The 25,726-nt window shown below is 41.3% G+C and overlaps 1 protein-coding gene across 3 annotated transcripts; it reads right to left on the reverse strand.

Annotated features, from left to right (window-relative positions):
• Positions 1–1,765: 1,765 nt before the first annotated feature.
• NFU1 (NFU1 iron-sulfur cluster scaffold) lies at positions 1,766–24,336 on the reverse strand. Of its 3 annotated transcripts, none has more exons than XM_045006939.1 (8): positions 24,271–24,336; positions 21,300–21,406; positions 17,356–17,491; positions 13,592–13,658; positions 12,117–12,231; positions 10,740–10,803; positions 5,268–5,442; positions 1,766–3,953 (listed from the first exon to the last, which is right to left on the reverse strand). In XM_045006939.1, exons 1-8 carry the CDS (start codon positions 24,315–24,317, stop codon positions 3,906–3,908), a joined length of 759 nt encoding a protein of 252 aa, XP_044862874.1. In that variant the 5' UTR covers positions 24,318–24,336; the 3' UTR covers positions 1,766–3,905. The 3 variants fall into 3 exon arrangements, with proteins under 3 accessions (XP_044862874.1, XP_044862873.1, XP_044862875.1); XM_045006938.1 differs by lacking the exon at positions 24,271–24,336 and adding an exon at positions 23,898–24,045; XM_045006940.1 differs by lacking the exon at positions 24,271–24,336 and adding an exon at positions 23,241–23,353.
• Between the last annotated feature and the right edge of the window lie 1,390 nt (positions 24,337–25,726).

A 25,726-nucleotide genomic window follows, 5' to 3' on the forward strand; every position in this document is an offset into this window, starting at 1 on the left:
ACATCATGCAAAGTTATATTATCAGATGTACTGCCATATAAAAAGACATAAGCTAGTTTCCTCCAGAGGCTTGGAATGAATCACATCCTGTGAAAAAACAGGTATTCTATCTCCTGTGAACAGTTTCAAGATGGCGAGAATTTAGATAGCTGTAACTGACTGTCTATAAAAGAGGAGAGCTGTATTAGCTTAGTTTGCATGTGTGGATTTTTTTTTTTTAATCTTGAGGAATATTTTGAATGTGTCAGTGACAACCCTTGTACTTTTCCGCAGAATAGTAAATGTACTGATGTACAATATTCTTATTACAGATTTGCTTGCAGAATCCTATTTTAATTTGTAATAAGTGTTTTAAATATATATTTAATCCAAGCGCTATCCCATAGTACCACTTTGATTTTTCAAACTCCAGCAATTCAAAATACAGCTTAAGTGACTGTCAGCTTTGGCACCTGGAATTGTACTTACAGCAGATTGTAGTAGACCCATTTCAGAAGCCAGTCTTCAGGGTTTGACACTCCTACTGTTGGAAAGTTGCAGAAGGAGGGCTCTTTTGAAGGAGCTTGATGTCTTTCATGCAGAACTTTGAATGTCCAGAGTGAAATTCCCAATGATCTGAACTGATAATGTTACCAACTTTTGGCTGTCATAAAAATCAGAATTTACTGTTAAAGATTTATATTAATGTATAATTTACTTGCATTGTAAACTCTAGGGGGCAAAGACCATCTTTTATTCTGTTTATACAGCACCTAGGCAATGGTCCAAAACTGGGGCTTCTAGGTGCCTCTGCAATACAGGTAATAATGTCATTGTTATACTGCCATCTAACTTTTGTTTTATTCAGTTTAATGAATCAATGCCTTTTTCACATAAATTTAACAGTGATTGTAGTTTTTTTGTTTTTGTTTGCTAAGTTAAGATTCATTTGTAAACATCACTTTGATACTATTACATTTACATACTAATACTTACTAACAGAAATTTAGAATATGAATGGACAGCCATCACTTACTTTTTAAATGGTTGAAGCAGTGTTTCATAAATACCTTTTTCCACATATGCACACACGTTTTTTCAAGTAGTGAATAATACAGTGACCTGAGTTACTTTTGTCTGGGAAGCCTTTATTGGGAAATGTTGTCCAATGGTTACAGCAGGGTGCTGTGAATCAGGATTGATTTGCAGTGCCAAGCTCTCTTATTGACTTGCTGTGTGAACTTGGGCAAGTAACTGCCTCTCTATACCCCTAGTTTATCCAGGGGTAAACAGTAGAATATTTATTTGTATTACAGTAGCACCTAGGGGCCCCCAGGGTGTTGGGTCCTGCACATATAGTCAGACAAACCCTGCCCTAATAAGCTTGCTATCTAAATAGACAAGACAGATAAAAACCAGGAGAAAGCAAGTATTATGCCCATTTCACAGAGGAAAAAAAGAAGACAGAGAAACTGAGTGAGTTGGCCAAGGTCACAAAGGAAGTCTATGGCACAGCTGGAACTGAAATTCAAATGTACTGAGTCCCAGTCCAGTGCTTTAACCACAAAGCTAATAGGGATTTAATGTGTCTTCACTAATCTTCAACTACAAGTGTAAAATAAGCCAAATTCAGCCCTCGTCTGTGTACATACCATTCCCACAGAAATCAGCACTGGTTACGCATCCATAGCAGAGGCAGAATTGAGCCCTTTGTGTGTAGATGGATTAATGCTGCCTACCCATGCTAATAAAAATACTGATCAAAAGAGACAAAAGCACACTGACAGACAAATGGAGAGGATTTATTTAATTCACAATAATACACCTATTTCGCATTTGAGTATTTAATGGTTTATAAAGGTAGTCAGGAAACTGACCTGAAATCAGGCCAAAAAAGCTCAATTTTTGAGACATCAGAAACATTACCAGCCATTTTGTACTTTGCTGCTGAAAGCATGAGCATGGTGTTAGCCTGTGCACAAGCTGGTCCTTTGAAGAGCCCACGTCTGCCTCAGGCGTAATTTTGTTATAAATACATTAGCAAGATTAGACATTGTTTACTTGTAAGAGGGAGGGGGACAAAAACACACGGGAGTTCCAAACTCCAAATCCTGGTTATTAGTTATAAGACACTGCATTATGACTCCAAATCAGAGTTCCAACAGCTGTTTTATTAAAATAAATATTTATCCTGAAACTGAACAGAGAGAGCATAAAGTCCATTGTTACCACATGCTGCTTTGTGACCTGTGGGCACAATTCTCTGCTGGTTTAATTCATGAGATCCAGAAAATTGGTGGAGTTAAACCAACCGAAAATGTGGTCCTTACTACCTCACACCGTGTACTTACAGTGCCCTACTTGATACTCAGTTGTGATTAGGCTGTAAGTAGCATTATACTTACTCTATATATACTGTAGCAGTATAATTACTGAAAAATCTGGAAGAGTAAACCAGATCTTGAATTTTCTAAAGGAATCCCAGCTCCTCAAAAATGATCACTCAAGACTGCTCTGAGCGGGATTTCTAAGGCTGTTTTTCTTATTCAGTGATGTCCGCTGTGTTGCCCCAAATCCTGCCTATTGATATGAAAGGCTCTTCTTGCAACAGACCTGCTTCTGGTTCTGTTGTGCATGGATGGGAGGGAGGCAGAATTTCAGGGGTTATGTACTGCTCACTCACCATGGAGTCTAGTGCTGTGGAAGCTTCCTGCATGGCTGTGGCTCTTGAAGGGAGACGGGGCATGTGCAGCAGGCAATCAACTCCTGCATGAGTGGGAGGGAGCACAAAACCTGTGGGAACTCTTCCAGCCACGAGCCCAAGTCGTGGCCATACAGCAACTCATTTGGAAAACAGAATCTCTAATACCCAAGTCATCTACTCAGACTGGGCACTGGAAACAGGTTATGCCTCTATGTACCCACGAAACAGATGTTTTGCTCTTGAAACGCACGAGTGACATGTTTCAGTTTCAAAAAGTCAACTTTTCCCCTTCCCATAGTTTTACAAGCATTTAAAAACTGACGTGTTCTCTCCCGCCACATGCAGGGAGGTTTTTCCTCACCCAGAAATAGTATGTTAAGGAAGGACCTATTGCAAATTTAAACAGATTAATAATATATGCTGGATAATCTTTAGTTATAAAAAAGTGCATTAGAGTCTCCAACTATCATGGCTGATGAGGTTCATCTAATGAACTCTTTTTTAAAAATGGTATTATTTTCTTAGAGAGTTGATTCACATCTGTAACTAATTGTATCTGATTTTGTTGCCATTGTCTATACAATGGTTGGAAGGAAGGAAATAATCACAAAACTAGTCAATATTATTATATTTAACAACTGGGTATAATCAACAAACATTTTAAGTGACCAGGTTAACTTTTAGTCAAAACTCATACACAGTAATCAAGAACAAAAATAATTTACTTCATAAAAATAAACTCTACATCTCAGAGCTTCAGAATATGATTGCAAGTCATTCCAAAAGCCAATAAGGCAGAACAGGGAGAATATTTGATACAGATATTATATAAAATGCACAACTTCCTTTAGAATGTATTCTAAACAATTTCACTTACTTTTTTTACTTCCCTCTTTTATTCTTAAGCCCTTGTGTGTGAAATAGAAATAGACCGACAAATCACTGTTTAAAAATGCCTTTTTCGTTTGTTTCTTAACCATGCGTAACAGTTATGAAGTCTACAGGAGAAGGAACAAGTTCTCTTTTGAAAGCAGACCATATAGTAAGTCCCTGGAAAAAGCAGTGTATTATCTTTAAACAGGGGGGGGCATTTTAAAAGATGAAAATTTAACTATTTTTCTAAAGTAGAGAATGGCAATTTTTGTTGTTCCTCGGGACATAGTTAAGTTATACACGCCCCCAGGAAAACTTTTCTATTTAGAGTCTCACACATGCTGTTAGCTCAGGTAGAGTTTGCTTCTTTCTCCACTCCATCTTCATCATCAACAACCTAAAACCAAAACCCAAACGTTAAGTAATCATTTTCAACTTTGCTTCACTAGGACAACACAAGAGCTCAAGAAAGAGCCATAAGTATAAATGACAACATTTATTATTCACACAGTTAATTACATCGAACCAGATCTTAAGAGCTACTTAATTCCCAGAGAAAGCAATGGGAATAGCAATTGTTCAGTGCCATTATATGATGATGATCACATGAAAGAGGTGAGCCACTCACTTCAATCAAAATGACATGAGGAGATTTGACTGAAATAAGAAGGTTGTGTAATGCTAAGAAGCAGACCAAGTGGTTACGAAAGCATTAAGAACATTCACTAACACATACCAGATGTTTAATTGGAGAATGTATCTGAATTTGTATTTTTGCGGACACAGACTTATCTTAGTATATAGAGAGCAAAAATTTGTTCCTGGTTAATTATACATATCATAGAATCTCAGGGTTGGATGGGACCTCAGGAGGTCATCTAGTCCAACCCCCTGCTCAAAGCAGGACCAAACCCAACTAAATCAGAAGAAAGTCCCCAAAACACCGAAATATTGTTCACTGACCAAAAAAACAAAATGTTTTTCCAAAAAAATTTCCAGTTATAAAATCCATCCCATGTTTCTGAGACTAAAGCGAAGCAATACATTTGAAACAGAGTCAATAAAAAAGGGAAAACTAAAACTTCATGTGCTGTGTTATTGGAACAAAATAACACTATCAAATTTAGAGTACATAGTACAAATGCATGGATGAAGAAAATAAGAACAGCTGTAACTGTGCAAGGAACAAAACGTGTCAGGCTTTTTGCCCCACCTTATTTGAATAAAGACTCGATCTGCCAAGCCATGCTAGAAGAAAGTGGATTCTAGGGATTTCATCTGACTACTCTCCCTGTAATTCATTAAAGAAGTTTTCCCATTCGAGGTTGATTTGTGGTCCGAGACCCATGCAGGTTGCAGCTTCTAAGAATGGAAGTTTTGCAGGAAGCAGAGGCATTTAACAGCGTCCAGTCTCCGTGGAGATGAAGCTTTTCTTTGGTAAATTAAAAAAAAAAAAAAAAGCAGACATAACCTGTTGTAAGTATCAGTAACTCACAATGGCATCGATGTTTCTGTGTTAAATACTGTTATTCCTTTTATATTGCCCTGTATCCATTTGCTTAAAATGCCATATCGTCGGACTTGCAAAACTATGTACTTTTAAAAAATTGTATTTTAAATTACTTGAGCAGAACTCTACATGCCTCTGAGGGGGAAGAGGTCCGGTCTATAAATCAAAAAAACATTTTCATATTCACTAATATTCACGTACCTGTTCCACGCCTTCTACTTCTGGAATATAGAACTGGAGCATGTTCTGTATCCCATTCTTCAGCGTTATGATAGAACTGGGACAGTTAGTGCATGAACCCTGCAACTTTAACTGTACAATCCCATCTTCAAAGCCTTTATATATGACATCACCTCCATCCTCCTGAACTGTTGGCCTGAGGAAACAGAATATTTATTATAATAGAAAATATTACTGCAGGTAATTTTTGTTCTAAAAAATTGTAAGAGTTCATTTAATGCTTATGTAAGAGTTAGTTCTAGCCCTTTCTTTTTACACTGGTCCGACATGGGCAATGACAGGACAAATGTCTCCTTAGAAAAAAGAACGAGGAGTACTTGTGGCACCTTAAAGACTAACATTTATTTGGGCATAAGCTTTCGTGGGCCAATGATAGCTTATGCTCAAATAAATTTGTTAGTCTCTAAGGTTCCACAAGTACTCCTTGTTCTTTTTGCTGATACAGACTAACACAGCGTGTCTCCTTATAGCGCTCCAGGTCAACATTCCCCAACCCTGATCTGAAGGGACCAAAGTTCTTTCTCTGGTGTCATATCTACACTACCACTTATGTCGGCAAAACTTATGTTGCTCAGGGACGTGAAAAACACACCCCTGAGCGACATAAGTGGTAGAGTGCGCAGCACTATGCTGGCAGGAGGGCATCTCATACCAAAATAGCTACCGCCACTCACTGGGCGTGGTTTAATTATGTCAAGGGGAGAGCTCTCTCCAGTCGACATAAAGCAGCTACACAAGAGATCTTGCACAGCTGTATCAATGTTACTGTAAGCTCTATAGCAGGGGCAGACAAACTTTTTGGCCTGAGGGCCGCATCGGGTTTCGTAAATTGTTTGTTGTGCTTTGTATACACAATGTATGGAAGAAAACAAAGTATGTATGGGCCTGATCTGGTTAGCTGATGAGGCACACAGCATCTCACAGGATTGGATCCCAGAGCTATTGACATTTCCCCAATCTAGTCTCCTGTCACAACTAACAAATGACCAACTTTATAAATGTATCCCCATAGCAACATTTTTCCAGATGCCAAGCTAAAAAGCGTCATGTTACTTGAACAGAAGCTCTTTATACCAATTCCCAGAAAAACACTTGAGAACTTCACCCCTGCTGGAATAATTTAGGATTTGGTCACATTTATTAACATCAGCATCAACAACTTAATCTAAACAAATCACCTTAATTCCTGGAAGCCAACAAACAAAAAGCATCTGATTGAGAATTCATTCTGCCTTTATTTGACAACAAGATTTTAACATGTTACGGCACAATTCCAGTCTTTCTTTTTTCCTCCCAGAGTGCAGCTGGCCCGTGTTAGCTGACTCAGGCTTGTGGGGCTCGGGCTAAGGGCTGTAAAATTGTGGTGTAGATGTTCGGGCTCAGGCTGGAGCCTGAGCAATCCAGATCCCAGAGCCTGGCTCCAGCCTGAACCCAAATGTCCACTCCACAATTTTACAGCCACGTAGCCCAAGCCCCGTAAATCCAAATCAGCTGACATTGGCCAGTCACAGGTGTTTAACTGCAGTGTAGACATACTCTCATAAGGTTTCTGATTTCTTTGCTTCTATTTTTGATGTTCTTCAGTGTAAACAATGAATGCTCTGTATGTATCACTGGGCTTACACAGAACTCTTGGAAGCTATTCAGTAATGATATTGACACAACAACAGACTACTGCAAAAGGTCTGTTCAACAGCCTCCTGGCCAACTGAGAAAAAGGACAAACAATTTTAACAGAACTTCTGTGGAATATAAAAGAGGCAACTGTGAATATTAAGGCTAATGTACCATGGGGGATTTAGGCAACCACATAACCCATGACAGCAACACTTACTTAATGCTGTCTTTCAAATCATAACTACATACCAGAGGTGCCCAAACTTTTTTCTGCTGAGCCACCCCCACGTCCCAGGCACACCTCTCTTTTTCTAAGCAATGAGGGGAGGAGTGCCTGGTGTCACAGTTTCAGGGCAACACAGTGTGTTCCCCACTCGTGGTCTGTCAAGGGCACCCACTCTAGGCTCCTAGCTCCTCAGCCATCACCTCTCTTGGGCAGAGTCCTGCGTCTCACTCCCTCCTGCCCAGGGGGTTAGTAAGGCTGCACAGTTCTCTGCCTACGTATCTCCAGCTGCCTAAAAGGCCAGCGACTGCACTTTGCTTTCTCTCCAGAGGCTCTGACCAGCATATTGGCCACACATTATAAGTAGCCACTCAGCGTTTTCTAAGCAAGCACATTTATTAAGGAATGAGAAAACATGTTAAAACAAGAAAAGAACCTACATGCATGCTAAAAAGTTTACCAGAGGTCACCCCCAACTCCAACCTCAGGCTCCAGTGGGTGATCAGTCTTTCAAAACCCACAACTTGTTTTTCCCCTGTGGTTACAAGTTTGTAACAGTCTAGATTCAGAACCAGAACCCGAACCCAGGCTGGGCAGTTCAGCTGTTTCTTTACGCAGCTTAGGCCTTTGATCGCCAGTGTCTGTGAACTGGTACAAGTCATTCCTCAGGTTGTAGCGCCAAAGGCTCGCTTTTTGCATAACCAGAGGTGGGGAATTTGCATTAATCTCTCCCTAGGTATCCCCCAGGAAATACACTTCACACTTATTGTCCCCAAAAGTCCATTCCCGTCTAGCACATTTTCAATATCATCCTTTGAACTCTCATGCCTCACATCCCATCTCTGTCCTTGAGAGTGACCTACCATCCCAATCCACAAATGCTGCTTTTAATACAATGGCCCCCAAAGATACTTAAACTTCTCTCAATCTGATCTCCCAAGGATATGCAGAAGATTGCCATGTGTGTCACACCTGGTACCTGTGGGGGGCCAGTTGGAGAGGGAGTAGTCACCACATGGCAGTTGAGGAAGCCTTCTGCTCCCTGCAGCTACCAGGACTTGGCTCCCTGCCTCGTTCCATTACCCCCACTCAGGGGAAGCAGATGGGCTGAGCTGAAGGGCTAGGATCAGGAGGGGAGCGAAAGGCTGCACCCCTCGAGAACTTACCTCCCTGCCGGACACAGCCCACTCCTGACCCTGGCACTTCAGCATGACCCCATTCTCTGTCAGGCAGGGGAAAGAGACAGAGCTCTTAGCCTTGGGGCTGCGCTGAAAGGCTGAGATCAAGAGGAGGCTCTGTGTAGCTGGGGGAGGGAAGTGCCAGTACTCCTGGAGTGCAGTCTAACTTCCCACTCACAGAACTCCCACCAGTCTCTCCTGCCAGTTGGTGGACACAGCTGCAGCTGTGGGGGAGTAAGATGGGAAAAAGCCTGGTTAAAGCAGGCAAGACCACCAGCTCAGAGTCCTGTGTGCTTCCCCCTTCCAGACAAAGCCTCCTCCTGATCCCAGCCTTTCAGCCCAGCCCTGTCACGTCCTCTGCCTCCTGTGAGGAAACTTAGCATGCCCCAGGGGGACAAAGGGGGATGCGCCCTACAGTTTGAAAACTTCTATATATACCCACACAATACATAGATCCATATAATTAGATACGATTTTTCTCCTCCCCTCTATATCCCTTCCTCATCTTTGAGAGATGTCACTATATTTCAACTGAAAGATACCCCTTATAATTTATTTTTATAAGAGCTTTCAGAATGCAACATTTTATAGAAATTATAAATAAAAAAGCCCAAGTTGTTGCATTTTCTTGAGAAATGCAAATTAATTATATTCACTTACACCGTATGTAAAAGTGTTTGCTCCTGGAATGTATGACTTGTGAAGAAGCCATCGTCGGTAACAAGAGGACTTCTCAAATACATTAGACATTTCCCCACATCCACATTTCTGTATTTCTTATTTGTTTCTGTTCACTCTGGTAGTCCCAGTTTGGTCATTTAGGAGGGTGGAGCAGCACCTAGGTGCTATACAAGATTAGGGAGAGAGAGACCATTCAGGAATAGTCAGGACACTAGAGGTCTCTGGGAAAATCTGCAGAGAGCAGAAAGCTCACTGCAGGCCCTCCCTCGAAAGAGGGACAAATTATCACAGAGCCAGTGGAGGTGCTGGTCGGCTGACCTTCCGGGGCTGAAGAGCCAGTGCTGGGAGGCTGAAAAAGGCTGAGAGCTACGAGCCAATGGAAGGTCTAGTTTGCTGACTTTCAAGTACCAAAGCCAGTGCCGCGAGGCTGAAAAGGGCAGAGGACTAGGGAGCCAGCGGAGAGGCGAGCCAAAACTGTCCTTCCTGAGCCAAAGAGCGCCAAGGCCAGAGAAGTCTGAGAACAACAGAAGGAGATGCCAGCTGGCTCTTGGAATCAGAGAGCTGGAGCCAGAGAGGGTTGTGCTGGAGAGCAAGGGCATGCTGGGGCTGTATTCGATGTACACCTCTACCCCGATACAACGCTGTCCTCGGGAGCCAAAAAATCTTACCACATTATAGGTGAAACTATGTTATATCAAACTTGCTTTGATCCACCAGAGTGCCCCCCCCCCCCAGAACGCTGCTTTACCGCGTTATATCTGAATTTGTGTTATATCGGGTCACGTTATATCTAGGTAGAGGTGTATTGCCTGGATTATATGTTGGGATTTATGCGCATGGGACTTTCTTTTGTAATAAATTAAACCCACAAGGGCTATTTACACTCAAATAATCTTTGGACTACTTTGGCGGACAATGAAGGAGGGAAACTGAGGCAGGTGTGCCTGTCATGCCACAGCTTACAGCAGAAGGATGCTCCAGGTGGAGCTGCCTTATGACAAGAACTGAAAAACATCTCTTAACTGCTCTAAACACTATATTACTGACTACCAGATTCTAATTTCGAGCGGTGTCAAAACCCAAATATAATTGCTGCAAAAAAAATTTAAGGATCAAAGTTGATTGAAGCTCAGATGACTTCTGTGAGTGAATTTCTGAGATATAAATTTGAGATGAGAGAGTTTTACTTTACGGAACATGAAATGTTAAACGATTTGAAACTCAACTGAGAACAGCAAAAATGTGAAAAACAAGGGAGATGATGAAGAGGGGAAAAAAAAAGAGTGCTTACCACAAAATCTAAGATCTGTCATGTTATTTGTATTATTATTAGAGATTTAGACTGCAGTAGCACCTAAAGCTATAACCAGGTTGGTCTCAATGAACTCATTTTAAAAAACACACTCTATTGTGGATTGCAGGATCCTACTGTCTTCTAAAATCATCTGGGACAGTGCAGTTTGATTCGAAGGGGTCAGTTTGATTCCGTCAGATCCCTCACTGAACTGGACACTGTTCAGCACAAAGCTAGTTTTCACAGGGAACCTCAAGGTGCAATTTTCAATTAGAGACAATATGAACAAATCTGGCCCCTCCGTGCACCAAGCTGAAATATGCTACGTTATTCATTTAATTTGTGTAATCCTAAAAATATTTAGAATTGCATCACTCTGAAATAATCCAAAACATACCTACTGTGTGACAATGCTTTAAACTAGCAATGTTTAAAGTTACCTTATTCTGGTATCCAGAAGTTCCTTAATCATTAATACAACTTCATCGTCATCTTCTGATGCAGCTTTAGGGGAAAAACACATGCAAAGAAAAATGTTGACAAGGCCTTATTATGATTAATAATACTGTGGTAAAATACTTGTAAAAAATATTCTTTTTCCACGATTAAGTAGTACATCCCCGAAGGACAATTCTGAGAGCTAAACTCACAGCTAAATCTAAACTGGTGTAATTTACAGCACGTACATGAAACCTTTTCAGATTTTCCTCAATATTCTCTCTTTTACTCACACATAAGCATAATCATAGTTCTTCTCGAAGCACAGAGTAGCAAGAAAAGCAACTAATAGCATGGGATACAGGTCTGTGGGCTAACACACATATCCCTGTATTACAACCTACTTCTCCCTCTGACTCCTCAGCATGTAAGTTACACCAATATAGATTTCCTCAATAGCTACATGTCACCTCTCTTTCTACAGGATCAGCCATGAATCAGATGGCAGGAATTGAGGGTGTGGGGGTGGGGGAGGATCATCAGGGTTCTGATACACAATTCTCCTTCTGTCTAGGGTTTATTACAGATATATAAATTGTCTCCAGATTCCTAACAACTGTGAAATTTATTAGAGTATCAAGACCTACATTAGTTACTTGACTGACCAACCGTCTTAGGAGACAAGCGAGCTTGTAAAAAGCGGACTCTGTAGCAACCTCCAATATTTTTGTACACAGAGAAACCCAAACACATTTTTAAAAAGTTTCAAATCAAAAGAGACTAGAACAGCCGTGGCCAAATCCTTTGCTGGTGTAAAGTTAGTGCCGCTGAAGGTTGGATGTTTTTATAAAACAATGGTTTTCAACCTTTTTTCATTTGCAGACCCCTAAAAATTGTCAAATGAGGGTGAAGACCCCATTGGAAATCTTAGACTTAGCCTGTGGACTCCAGGGGTCAGCAGACCACAGATTGAAAACCACTGTGCTAAAAGATCTGCTCTCAGAATTCTCTGGGGGAAGGTCTATGGCCTGTGTTATACAGGTCAGACTCGATGTTCACAATGATCCCTTCTGGCCTTGGAATCAATGAGTCTATAAAGTTTGGCCTCAGCATTGCACTATCTGAGAATCTAGCCCCATATTCATGGCCAGACAACTGCTCTGAACTGTTTGTGTATTATTAGTTTAATTGCACCTTATGCAGACCACTGAATCTTGCATGTTAATTTTAGCCTTTTATACTGTTTCAGTTATTCTCTTCTCACATGTTTTCTGTGGGGCAAGTTCATTTCCTCTAAACATGATCTATCAAACACATCAACTTAAGAGAAGACTAAGACCATATACAGGCATAAGCCAGTCATGAAGAGTTTCATTTACCTGTATCTGTACGAGGTGCCTCTTCAGTAATTACAGGTAAACCAGAGGCAAAGAAATCCATTATGGTTGCATAAATATCTGGTTTCAGTAAATTCCAATCCCAATCTTCGCTCACCTATAAAAAAATTAAGAAAACCAAATATAGTGTTTCTGCCTCATTCCAAAGATGAATCTTATACATGGCCCTTTGTCCATCTTAAAGGCACCTTGCTGGGCATTTAGGCCTGAAATGTAAATGTTATTCAACGGTTTTACCAAATCCAATATGAAATAGAAAAGTTTTCATAAAATTATATTTAAAATATTCAGTAAAGAGGTCTAGTTGTTTGGATTTAAGCGGTTGCCTGCAATGTTTGCAAGCCAACTGCTGTATAAATTATTAGTGTATAAAAACAAACAACATAAGATGAAAAGAAACTAAAATCACAGATATTCTGCTAAGATTTATTTCTACCAACAAACTGTTTTTGAAGCCTGCTTATGTTTTGGTTGTGTGCTCTATTATTGACATCTCATGTGCTGCCCACTAAATGGCATAGCAACTATATAGTATTTATGCAGCTATGGATTTATTACACAATACCTCCTGGGTTGGGTGAACTCCTGAGTCCCAGATGAATAAGCTTTGCCATTGGAGGGATTTTGAGGCAATATGTAATGCACTTGCTTGCATTTATGTGCATAACTGTTCTTTGTTGGATAGACTTTCACCATCATGTATGTGTTTGTAATTTTGTTGCCTACTATTATCTAGCCTAAAAGGATATGAACCTTACTACTACTTAATATTTAATGGAACTTCTCTTTTAGCTCAAGTAGTAAAGGTCTATTTCTGGAGCACATGGTTCCAAGCTCTATTCATAATGCCATGTGCATTCTAGATCAGACAACAGTGATGCCTTTATGATCATCCATTTGGATTCCCAAGATCTATTCCTGGCTCAGCCATTAGCTCACTATATATGGCTACAGAAACTTACTTAACCTAAGTATGCCATAGTAAATCCACACATCTGTAAAATGTGAGGCTTCTTTTATTCAGATTTAGAGGAAAGGGACCACAGAAGGGCAAAATGTTATATTAAAAGTTTACTCCGCTGACTTTTAGCATTTTGATTAGAACTGAAAAAGTGCTGATCATCTACAACAATAGTTCATGTCAAGGGAAGCCATGACGTTCGGAGGCTCTGAAAATCAGATTCAAGAGACAATATCCTCAGAAGCCATAAGTAGAACAGCGTGCCTTCACAGCTTTATGGTAATTGTATTTCACTTTGTACAGAGATTATGTTGACGAACTAAATTAAATCCCTCTAGTGAATATTTTGAGGACATTCTAAAGAAAGGTAAGATTTCTAGTGTACATTATGCAAGCCAGGGAAGGATCTGCCAGGAGTCTGTTCCTTTCACCTTTCCCTGTAGACTGGGCAAGTATCAGCTCATATTTAGACCATTAGAACCTCTTTTCCGCTTACCTTTGTGACTGTGATGAAGTCTGGCCCAAAGAAGACACTTTTAACTCCTTCAATCCTGAACAACTGCCTGCAAAAGAAAGTTAACCACAAAAAACACTAAATTAAAAGTTTCTATCAATCATGTTCCACTGTATTTCTTGCTTTCCTACAAGAATACATTTTGTGAAAAAGTTCCTCCTCTACCTTGGTGGGTCCTGTGCTTATTGGCAGATTTGCTCACCTCAGTGATCTTCCCCAGTCTGGGTCAATTTCTCCTGTGTCTGATCAGGAGTTGGGAGGTTTGCGGGGAACCCGGGCCCTCCCTCTACTCCGGGTTCCAGCCCAGGGCCCTGTGGATCACAGCTGTCTATAGTGCCTCCTGTAACAGCTGCGTGACAGCTACAACTCCCTGGGCTACTTCCCCCTGGCCTCCTCCAAACACCTTCTTTATCCTCACCACAGGACCTTCCTCCAGGTGTCTGATAATGCTTGTACTTCTTAGTCCTCCAGCAGCACACCCTCTCACTCTCAGCTCCTTGCGCCTCTTGCTCCCAGCTCCTCATATGCACTTCCTCTCCTCTGGCTCCCCCCCCCCCCCACCTGACTGGAGTGAGCTCCTTTTTAAACCCAGGTGTCCTGATTAGCCTGCCTTGACTGGCTGCAGGTGATCTAATCAGCCTGTCTGCCTTAACTGGTTCTAGCAGGTTCCTGATTACTCTAGTGCAGCCCCTGCTCTGGTCACTCAGGGAACAGAAAATTACTTATCCAGTGACCAGTATATTTGCCCTCTACCAGACTCCTGTACCCCACTGGTTTGGATTTGTCACAATTTCTAGAGGGCAATCATCACTTAAGAAAATAAAACCATTAAAGGAGATTGGCAAAGGGTTCTTCTACAGTTTAAGTGCTTCTATTTTTTATCCATGGCAATGGAATTCTGCAGCTTGGCATAAGTAGAAATCATCATACCATGGAGTGTGATACTGAACATACAGCATGTTACTTTTTCCTGTTAAGAATGAAAGAGCTAATGCTCATGTCTCTAGCTCCTGTTTGAAGCCAAGAGGGTATTCTTTATCCATAAAACTACTGGATCAGCATCAAGGATGACCAACACACACACACACACCCCAACATTCCTGGCATGCAACTGTGGAAGGACAGGGACTCTTCTTTAGAATAGTAGATTAGGTTGCTGAAAACTTTTAAATATAATCTATTTTACTAAAAGCTGTTCTGAATTTTGTTCCTTCCATAGAGACTCCCCCAAAATGACCTGAACTAGGACTCTGGCGACACTTGCTGTTCAGTGAAATAATTTTTCAGTGCAGAGTAGCCCACAATGTTTTAACAGGCCAGCTTAATGTGTAAGGAATCTTCAAATCTTTATTCATTGTTACGGTATGTGAGTGACTCCGTGGTGACGTTGGTGAATTTGAAGTTGCGGTTACTCGGAAAGCAAGGACACCAGAATTTATCAAAATATCCGTTTCAATTAATTTTGCTACCTTCAGTTGCTTAGTGCAATTAAAACACTATTAAAATTCTAAAATTAAATATTCAGAGATCTATGCTTGATACTTCATTCCTCACAACCTCGGTGTACCGTATTTAAACAATCATCACACAAATTCAGACCAACACACTAAAACTTTAGAACCAGACAGGAAACAAGAACACACTTTGATTACAAACTATTCTAACTATAAAATAATAGAATAAGAGTTTTAAAGGCAATCTCAACAAATGCTCAGTTTTGTTTGCGTGGCCACAGGAGTCAGTGATTTCAAATCTTTAAATGACTGTCTGTTGTCACCCACAGGGATACGATAAAGAATAGCTAGAATAAACAGAAGTTAAATCTGGCATTTTCATACAAAACACTGTAGGTAACTCTAATCTTAAAAACAGAGACAGAATACATTTTCAGTAGTATAAATAGCTGAAAAACAGACTTTCTTAAAGGGGAAATCTATACAACTCGAGATGCACAAATCAGATACTTTACCACACGTTATGTATGGCAAAGAGGAACTTTCCTACACACGTAACAATTTTTAAATGTTAAAAATGTAGCTGTGCGTGTGTGTGTGTGTGTTTTAAATATCACCACACCCTAATTTGCTTGATGGACTAATGGTCCCAAAATTTTACTTCAAAAAATATTTTGGAGTTACACATGCACTCCAAATCACAGCACAGCTGATATTATTTCTTTGGAAGATTTATATTCCCATGCCAAAACAAATGGGCATCCCAATTACAAAGCCTGAAAACTGAGATTTTAACGGTATTGCAATAAACACTTTACTCTAACTGTGCCGGTAGCCAGAGCAGCATTAAACACAGAATCACAAGATGTGAGTATTTCTTGTACTTCCTAAGTGTGTACTGTTCTTGGTTTCCTATACAGAAGTTAATTTTCAGACATTTTGCAACAAAATCATTTTCCTCCAGTTATTTGTATTCTGCAAGCTAATATAATTTGGCTTATACACATCTTGGTATTTCAGCACTCTATTAATGGGATCTTGGGTTGTAAACAATGTCTACTGGATGCACGGAAATACCTTTCACACTGCATCTGCTGTTCTATACATATGGGCATTTATACTACCTTTGAACTAAAGAACTTAAATTGAAAAGTTCCTGTTGGTTACAAATCAACTATAGCATTTTGGAATTATTATAGCAATACACTGGATAACATTACGTTTCCCAGAGAGAGGGCTGCATTAAGCTGCTTTCACTTGTGTGCAGTATTTCCATCACGTATAAGAACAAATTAAACTATGATCTTGGGAAGGTGACACTATGGGATTTCCATATCTCACCCTCCCACTGCAGCCTCTCCACCCACATACATAGCAGGTATAAGGAGCATTATTCCCAGAGGCTGCTATTGATGTAATGGGAGATACCAGATGCAGTGCTCACACCCACTTTCCTCAGGAAGCAAGTTTGCAACAGTTCTCTAACGCATCTCATCACCATCAGCAGGCGAAAGACTCCTACGACTCCTTCCCATCCCAACCTCTACTTTCAGACAGACCTTTAATGGTGTCCCAGCCTTTTTACCCAATGAAAATATAGCAAAGTATTAGATGGAAAATAAACTGCAGTAATGATTCATAGTCCAAGTGGACTGAAATGTATTAGTCCAAGTAAGTTTCACTATGGATACTCCAGATCTATGGGACTGAGGACCTTTGCAAAAGATTATACATGAATAAGACTAGAAAAAAGGGTTCATTACAAACTTGAGTAATTTTAAATTTTTCCACTGTACTGTTTGTAACACACCCATATTTTAAAGGAAGAAAAAACCCAATGGCTTCGAAGCTAATGTTAAAAGTTATTAACTGTGCCAAAATTAGTAAATTTTTTCATTACACTGTGAGTTGGCATGACTTTAATGTGACTACTAGCGTAAGAACTATTCACCTGAGTAAACTTTTGCAGGATCCAGAACACAGGTATGAACAACAGTATATTTCCTTTTCAGGAATAATGAATGCTATCATGATTTGATTCAGAACAATGAAATAGATGACCAGGAACTTAGTTATCACACTGACTTGCACAGTATAAAAATCTCGATAGCCAAAGTAATCTCTCTCTAGGCATTCAATTTACTTTATGAGAAAAAGCAGCATCCACAATGGAAATGCAGTAAATCCACTCTTTAACATTCAGCTGCATTGATGATGACACTTGTATATACATGTGTTTCAGTAACTAACACAGATAGTCCCTTGAACAAAGTATGTAATGCTTGAACACACCTCGCTAAAGGTGAGCAAAACGCTGCAGCTGGTGTGGAGAAATCCATGGTCCTCGACTCCAGTACTTGTCTTCCTGGAATAAACTTCAAACTATTTGGATTTGGAGTGTCCTGAGTCTGAATAAACATGCATCTTACTGAAAAGAGAAAGAAGGAAATAAAAGTTCAAAAAAGAGAAGTGGCTCATATAAGGAATAACAGAGATCCTGTTTATTTAGCCAGGCAAGGTTTTGTTTGCACAACACAGATTTATTAAAAACAGAGGACTGTGGAACACTGAAATGTATCAAGCATAGCTCTCTGAGTTCCATCCAAGTACCCATATTAACATGAAGATCAACAAATTCAGTCACTAAATTTAAGACACAGATGAAAAGCTTAATGAAACCCTGTCCCAGCTAGTTTTAATCTCAGCTTTATTCCCTGAGCAACTTGCTGCTCACATTTTCTGTGTTTATCTGAGCAGAGCTAATACTCTCCCCATCCTTTTTCAGAGGCTCTCTTTTTAACATCCACACTAAGATAAGATTTGTGCCCCTTCTCTATTCTATCCAGGTTGCTATTCCATGCTCACCACTTTGGTACCTGAGCTTTATGTGGGGTCTCCACTCCACCATCATCACCCTCCTGTTAAGAACATTCCAAATGCAGGACTTGGGCAGATGTACTAACGCTCTGTTGTAGATATTCTAATGTTAAGATCTTTTTGTTCCTTTTCCAGCATTATCAAAAAGGAAAAAGTATCACAGAAAATAACTGTAAAAACTGAACACACAGCCCGGTAAGGAGTGTATGTGACATTTTGGTGTGGACAAGAAATTGCAGTAATCTGGAAACCTGCATAGCCTTTCAGAGCAAGCATAGAATTCTTTTTAATCACCCAAACTATCTTATCTGAATGGACAGCTCAACCAGTTTAACTAAGCTGGCTCTGATAACGTGCTTATTGACTTTCAGCAAACATTTTGTATTAACAGTTGATATTAAAATCATTTATAAAAGTTGGTAAAAATATACCCAACATTTATGAAAAAAGTATTTAGTTGTTTACTCAGATAATATTATTTTAATAGGATTTTGCTGGACTGGCCAAACCTTAATAAAAAGAAATAGTAAATTCTTTTACCCAAGGATATCAAAGTGCTTTGCAAACATTATTTAAGATTCACAATGGAGCTGTGCAGTTGGTATTACAATAATCATTTTACAGATTGGAAATGTGAGGTACAGGGAGGTTAAAGGACACATGATGTCACACAGAAAGTAAACGTCAGAGTTGGATATAGAACCCTACCTCCTTATTCTCTACATTAACCACTAGATCACTCTCCTGTCCCTTCACTGCCATATTTCATTGCATGATTAGGATTCTCAAAACAACACATCACCTTCAGCAAAGGGAAACTGATTTTTTTTAAATCAGAAAACCCTAGAAATATGTATAAATTCTGAGTACATAATATTTGGGAAGCAAGGTTATTTAACTTCAGAAACATATGTCTTAGTGATAATTATTTTTGTTATTTTTAAAGCAACAAAAAAAAAAAGCTGAAGCTTTCACTTCCTAAACAGCAATTTTGATCACGACTCCTAGTATTAGATGACAAATCAGGCTATTTATAAATCGCCAAATTTCCTCTGCAGGTGCCTGTCATGACAACAACTCATTTGACTTTAACCCACACCATCACCACACACGCAAGCTCTTGTTTCGAGAGAAAGAATAAAAGAATTAGCATGGAGACGCTCAGTGCTAACATGCTAGAAATAGTCCTGACTTAGCAACAGCCATTCTCTGTTCTGTCACAGAACTCCATCCACAAGGGCTAGAAACATCTTCCTGATTAGATGAGGGTAGCTATTGTACCCCGGATCTTCTGAAGTTAGGAAAACAGATTATTTTCAAAAAACAATGTTTCTTTCTCATTAGTCAAACTGGAACTCTTTGTATATACTGTGAATACCCAAGTTTATCATAATCTACAGTTTGTAAGTAGCATCATACACAGAATAAACACCTTGCTTCTTTCAATTATCTGACCACTATACCATGTACTTTCTTCTGTTTGATCATTTATTGAAAGTGAAAAATAAAGATAGAAAAAAGACAGAATTTAAAGGACATTTGTAGATCAGTACGCAGCTGACTAGAACCCTCAGAGTCAATCAGTCAACTGCTTGATTAAATCTGAATTTCAAAAAAATTCAATTCTGAGTTGGGTAGGTCTGAGGCCCTCTGGAATCTGCATCAAAAAACATTTGCTGCAGTGGGCACTGAGACACTCATTTAAATAATATTTCCACTTGTGGTTGGTTCTATACAACAGGCACCTGCATAATTAAAAATGTATATATACACACATCTCTTTCTTCACAGCATGGCAGAGTTGTTGTTCAATCCACCAGGCAGCTGCAGAAGCTGATCTGCAATTTTCAGCAGCACAAAAGGCAACTGAATCTTTTTTTTTTGCTGAGCACAGAGTTGTACAAAATATTGTAGGAGCAGATACAGTAAATTGGAGTTCCAACCTTCACGTTTTCAGATTACATTTGCAGATAATATTAATTTTGCCTGGTATGTGGGAATTTTAGTGTTAGTGAAAGGTGCTGGATTGACAGACCTGGCTATTGAAGTCATCTGTCCACACACACATACAATATTTGCAGTGGCAGTTCAAACCTCTCTGGGTTGCCCTTCCAATGTTCCGCAAATCTGTCCAAAAGAAGGAGCCCTCTTCATCTTCATGACCCAATCACCCTTAGCCTCTCTCCTGAAACTGCTTAACGGTTAGTGCCAACTATGGTGAATGTGTATTACAAACCCTTTTCTGTGACAAAACTAACTTTATACAGATCACTGAAGAGACACAAGAAACTAAAATTTTTTTATCACTAACAAAGACTGGCTTTGAACCAGAAATCCAAAGCTGAAAATCTATATATGTTACTACAGTCCCATAAGCTACCTAACTACAAGTTTTAGAAGCTGAAGTGCTTTTCAGACAAACTAATGTAAGAGGTTAATTTCTAGGTTAATATTAAAAACTGCAAAATAGTAATTTCAGTTCATTTTAATTTCTCAGTGCCTTAATACAGTGTTAGGCAAATTAAAAAAGAATTGGGCAACATGCCTAACAAATTGACAGATAGGAAGAATAAAATCTCTTCAAGCCTCAAATCTCTCCAGCACCTACAATTAATCAGACAACTCAAAATTAAAACAAAGGTTTTAAATTTCTGCCCCAAAGATGGCCAGAGACGTACAGAAGGATATATTCAGGAGCAGACTGCTCCTGATCATAGAATCATAGGGACCTCAGGAGGTCATCTAGTCCAAACCCCTGCTCAAAGCAGGACCAATCCCCAGACAGATTTTTGTCCCAGATCCCTAAATGGCCCCCTCACAACCCTGGGTTTAGCAGGCCAATGCTCAAACCACTGAGCTATCCCTCCCTCCGGTAAAGGCACTACGCCTCCACCCTTGCAAGATTACATTTTGGGATGATCAGCAGTTCCAGTCTTGCTGATTTCAGCTGTTGAACAGGACACAGGATAGCTGGAGGTCTCAGAGTGATCTTACACTAAGAAGGAGTTAAACTAATACATATGAGCACAAATATAGTGCTTTACATCTGCAAAACTCTATACAAGCCTCAGCAACCAAATGAAATATCTCCATTATTATACAGATGGGGAAACTGAGGTGCAGAGTATAATGGACTTACCCAAGGTCATACAATGACCAGAATCTGGAATACAGTCTCTAAATCCTGGTTCTAAACTCTGACTACATGACGACTTAACTACCTTTCTACTAACAAAAAATCACCCAGAATATTGCATACATTTGAGATTTCAGTAAAAAGGAGAATTTATTCTTTCACCATCTTCTTGAGACAAATCTCATGAGCGCTTTACTTACTTTACGACAAAAATTAAATTTACCTGTATTATGTGCTACGGTGGATGGAAGAAATGGTTTCCTTCGGACGAATTGGCAGAGAGGCTGTTTAGTTGTTAAATTAAAATCTTTTAATGTCATGCGACAGAACCTAAAGAAAGATACAGATTTTACCAACAATATCTCAATTAAGAATTTAGCTTTTCCCATCTCTCAAGGAAAGAGACTTTTGTATGCACCTAATATCTCTGGATTTCAGCAAGTTGCTTAATCAGTTTCCTCCCTCTTGAAGGAGAGCAGGTAATGTAGACTAGCTATCAGCTACAGGCTTATTTTCCTCTCCTCTCCACATAGTTGTTGGGGGAGAAGGGAAAATGGGGTTTCAATCCCTTCTCCCTCAATTTCCAGGTGGCCAAGTAATCATTACACAGCAATCACCTTGATTTAAAATTCACCAGGACACTGCTGTGGAGAAAGGACAGCAGCTCCACTGAAGCAGTGTGTCAGAGCTACACCTCTACCCCGATATAACGTTGTCCTCGGGAGCCAAAAAATCTTACTGCATTTTAGGTGAAATCACGTTATATTGAACTTGCTTTGATCCGCCGGAGTGCGCAGCCCCGCCACTCCGGAACGCTGCTTTACCGTGTTATATCCGAATTCATGTTATATCAGGTCACGTTATATCAGGGTAGAAGTGTATTCGTATCCAGCAGCTGAAGACCAGGGCCCTGGAGTGGAACCAGGCCAGCTATAACAAAAAATTCTTGTCGATGCTGGTCAGGTAAACCACACCACCCATCTTGTTGACACACACAGACCTTGAGTGGACAAAACAGTGAAGAATATGCTGAGAAGAACAAACTTGAAGAGGTGAAAAGATGGACTAAACTGATTTTCAAAAGCTTAGGTGCATATTTGTACTCAATAATTACCATGATTATATAGGTAATAAACAGGAATACAAAAAAATGTTCATTTTCACATGCAACTTCTTGTTTTGTGCAATCACTATAATCACATGCACAAACTTGGCATGAAAATATCCACAATTAGAAAATCTGAGCTATGACTTCTAACTTATAAGAATCTTCAGACAATGGATGTTGTAATTACCGGTATATGGTGACAGATACCTTTATCTGTTACTAACAAGCACCGTGAATTATTACAGCAAAAATATTTTAAGATCTAATCCAGATTTCTTTCTTTACACTGCTTACTCTTTGCTTCCCTTTCTCTGGGTTTGGACAATGAAAATAGATGGTCAGTTTCACACTTAGAGTCAGTTTCGCTTTCAGATCTCAGCAGAAGGTTGTTGATTTTTTTAAACAACTTTTGTATGAGTTTGTTTACAAAATTTAAGCAATTGGGATAATTTTGAGTTACTAGGGTCCTTTTAACCCTTTCCTCATTGTAAAGAGGTAGAAGTTGCTCCCTACCCAGCCTTTCAGTGATAGTTCACGGGGAACATACTAGGGACATAAATAAAAAAGTTAACGGTTTAAATGATTTAAAGTATTTCATTTAAACAGTTAACTCATTAAAGGGCTGATCCAGCCAGCATGGCCACTGCTGGGGGCGCTCTGGGTGGACAGTGCTGCTCCGGCCAGCGTGGGGCCGCTGGGCTGGCTGGCTGGCCCGGGACTTAACGGTTAAGGCGGGTTAACCGGTAAGACTAATGCTTACCAATTAACCAGTTAACATTTTACATCCCTAGAACATACAAACCCAGTAGACTTAACACACCATTAGCAGTGGCAGTTCATTCTCATTGTGTGTCCCCCTCAAACACAGCAACCCACACCAGGGTTGGGAGCATAAGGTGACCTGCTGTAGTAGCCCTTTCCCCCACTTCCCCCCCTACAGTGGGGAAGGGCATTGATGCTGAGGGAAGCCCAGATGTCTTTAAGGTATTTTAGGACTTAATGTTAAGGGTGGGTGATAACCTTAACTAATTTTAGCACTATGCTCTCATGTCACACAAGCACAAAGTGGGGTGAGTAGACAACTGCATCCTGCTGCTTCCGGTAGCACCCTCCTCCCGGATGCATCTGTGTAGGTGCTTCTTTCTCTCTCCCATATGCTGATGGTGGAGCTGCCAAGCTGCACAGAGGGCTGGAGGGGAACAATTCCCACCCTCTGCGCCCCAGCAGGCGCTCTGAGACAGGGACCCTCTTTTTATGCTGTGTTTGCGCCTTGCCTAGCACAACGGGGCCCTGACCCGTGACTAAGGCTCCTCCGCACAATGACAATACAAATAATAAAACCATCTTCCCAGTCACACGCTGGGTGGGGGTTGCGGCCCAGGTCAATAGTTCATCGTTTTTGCAGGCCGGAGAACACCCCGGCGATCCGTTATTCTTCCTCGGCTTCTCCACTGCGTGGGGGGGGGAATTAGCCCCCAACACGCCAGAGCGGGGGGGGGGGAGGGACGGAGACGAGGGGTGACCCGCGAGGGGTGAGGGCGAAGAGGCGGGGGGGGGTGACCCGCGGGAGGGGAGTTGGGGGGCGGAAGATGAAGGGGGCGGCCCGCGAGGGAGGGAGGGAGGGAGAAGACGGGGGGGGACCCTCTCCCCCCCCCCCCGGCCGGAAAGGAGTTAACCCCCCGGGCGGGGCTGCGACGGGCCGAGGTCACCTACCGGCCTCCCAGCCCCGCCGCCGCCCGCAGCCACCGCGCCGCTGCCGCCATCTTGGCTCTCCCGGGGCGCCGGCGGCCGGACTCAGGGCCCCTGGCGCGGGGCTGCCCGGCCCAGCCGCCTGCTGAGGAAGGAGTCGGAGGCGCCGGGGCGGCCTCTGCCGGCCGCAGGGGGAACTGCAGCGAGGGCTCCGCTGGCGGCCGGGCCTGCTAGTGGCAGCGGTGGGGATGGGGGGAGTTCAGGGGCAGCAGAGGCCGGGGAAGGGGGGCGCGCACCCCACAGCCTGGGCCTGGGCAGCCCGCTTCCTCCCGCTGCAGCCTTGGGGAGCAGCATTGCGACATGGCTAGGCCCACACAGTGGGGCGAGGGGCTCCCACCTGTCCAGGTTGGCCCCTTGCTTGGGTACCTGGCCTGGGAGAGCCATCAAGGGGCTCCCTACACGCTGCCACCTGTCCGGTTTTATGGGCCCAGGCTTCTCTCTCTTTTATTAGCACTACAGAAGTAGCAAGCCCAATGCTTCTGCAAAACCCACTGCTACCCAGCCCCCACGTGCCCCACCCAGGCAACAGGCGGTTGGCTTAGAAATGTTTGCAAGCCCTATTCATTTAAAAAAATACCATAGGGTAACACAGTGGAACAAAACATTTCCTATTCAGGGTGAAAAACTCCATTATTTATTTGCAATATTTCCAACACTCCGTGTTCAAAAATCAGGCTGCTGCTCCCCAAAGATCGTAAGGTTGGTTTAAAAGGAGTAGGGTTTAAAAAAATGCAAAAACTTAGTTTTTTTTTAAATGTACCCTCTAGTTTTTGTGCTTTTAGTGTTTATACTTCTCCAGCCCTGCTGAGGGCTAGAAATTAACTGTATTTTTTTAATTAAAACTGTAACATAAGATAGTCACATCATTCCAGGAGCTCTGGCTTTGAAAGAACCAACAAAATCCCATGACTTGGGACAAACACCGTATTCATTGGTTCTGTTAAAACAGTACCCTCGGACTCCAGCCATGATCAGGGTTCCTTCCACTGGGCTGAGTGCTGGTCAAATGCTCAGAGAGTGTCTATTCCAGAGAACTGAGCCTTTTTGGTTTTGCCTCACTCTTGCTTGGTCACATATTTAGTTTCAATATGATCATGGCCATTTTAGAAAGTGCAGCCCTTCACCTCTGCATTGCACACTGCCCTCTCTTAAACTGAGACTACAATAGGCATAGCACTTGCAGTGCAGTCGTGCCTAGAGAACCCAGGCCCCTGCTGCTAGACTATCATTAAAATACATATAACCTGTGTCTAAGAGAAATGACAATGGAGGGGGGTGCTGCTGGCTTACACTGTTTTGTGGAGGTATTTGTGTACGAAACAGCAGAAAGACCAGCGAACGTAGAGAAAAGGCAGCAAGGAAGCACCAGCACTGCGAACGGAGCCCTTTAAATAGCCACAGAGAGGTGTTTGGGCTGAATGCTAGCTGAAAGTGGCTAGACACTGTGAGCAGAGAAATGGTCTCCTGCTATTTAGTTCCTGTTGTGTTCTGGCAAACAGAACTTTGTACATTCTTTGTAAACAAAACACGAACACTTCAGAGATACCTGACTCCACCATCAAGGTCTCCCCCTAATGGCAGCAACCTGCAAGGTCCTGGACTTTGGCTAACTACTCGGCTCAAAACGGGGTAACTGTCCTTTGGCAGTAACCCAGGAGAGTAGACATGTTGCACAAATCTATGACTAGATTTCATCATCAAGAATTTGGCAAACTTGACTCTCCTCCAGCTAGGTTGCCAGAGACCTATTTGGTCTGAGAATAGCGTATTACATTAACCTATTCATTTAAATT

This window comes from Mauremys mutica, chromosome 2, assembly GCF_020497125.1.
Source record: "Mauremys mutica isolate MM-2020 ecotype Southern chromosome 2, ASM2049712v1, whole genome shotgun sequence".
Classification (NCBI taxonomy): Eukaryota; Metazoa; Chordata; order Testudines; family Geoemydidae; genus Mauremys; species Mauremys mutica.

Excerpts from the sequence above, each read along its gene's own strand:
- NFU1 (XM_045006940.1), bottom strand. The coding sequence starts at position 23,338 with ATGGGAGAGAGAAAGAAGCACCTACACAGATGCATCCGGGAGGAGGGT. Across the intron at positions 13,659-17,355 it reads TTTTGCTCACCTTTAGCGAG|GCAGTTGTTCAGGATTGAAG; the intron begins GTGTGTTCAAGC and ends TTTCTTTTGCAG. Across the intron at positions 12,232-13,591 it reads ACTTCATCACAGTCACAAAG|GTGAGCGAAGATTGGGATTG; the intron begins GTAAGCGGAAAA and ends ATTTTTTTATAG.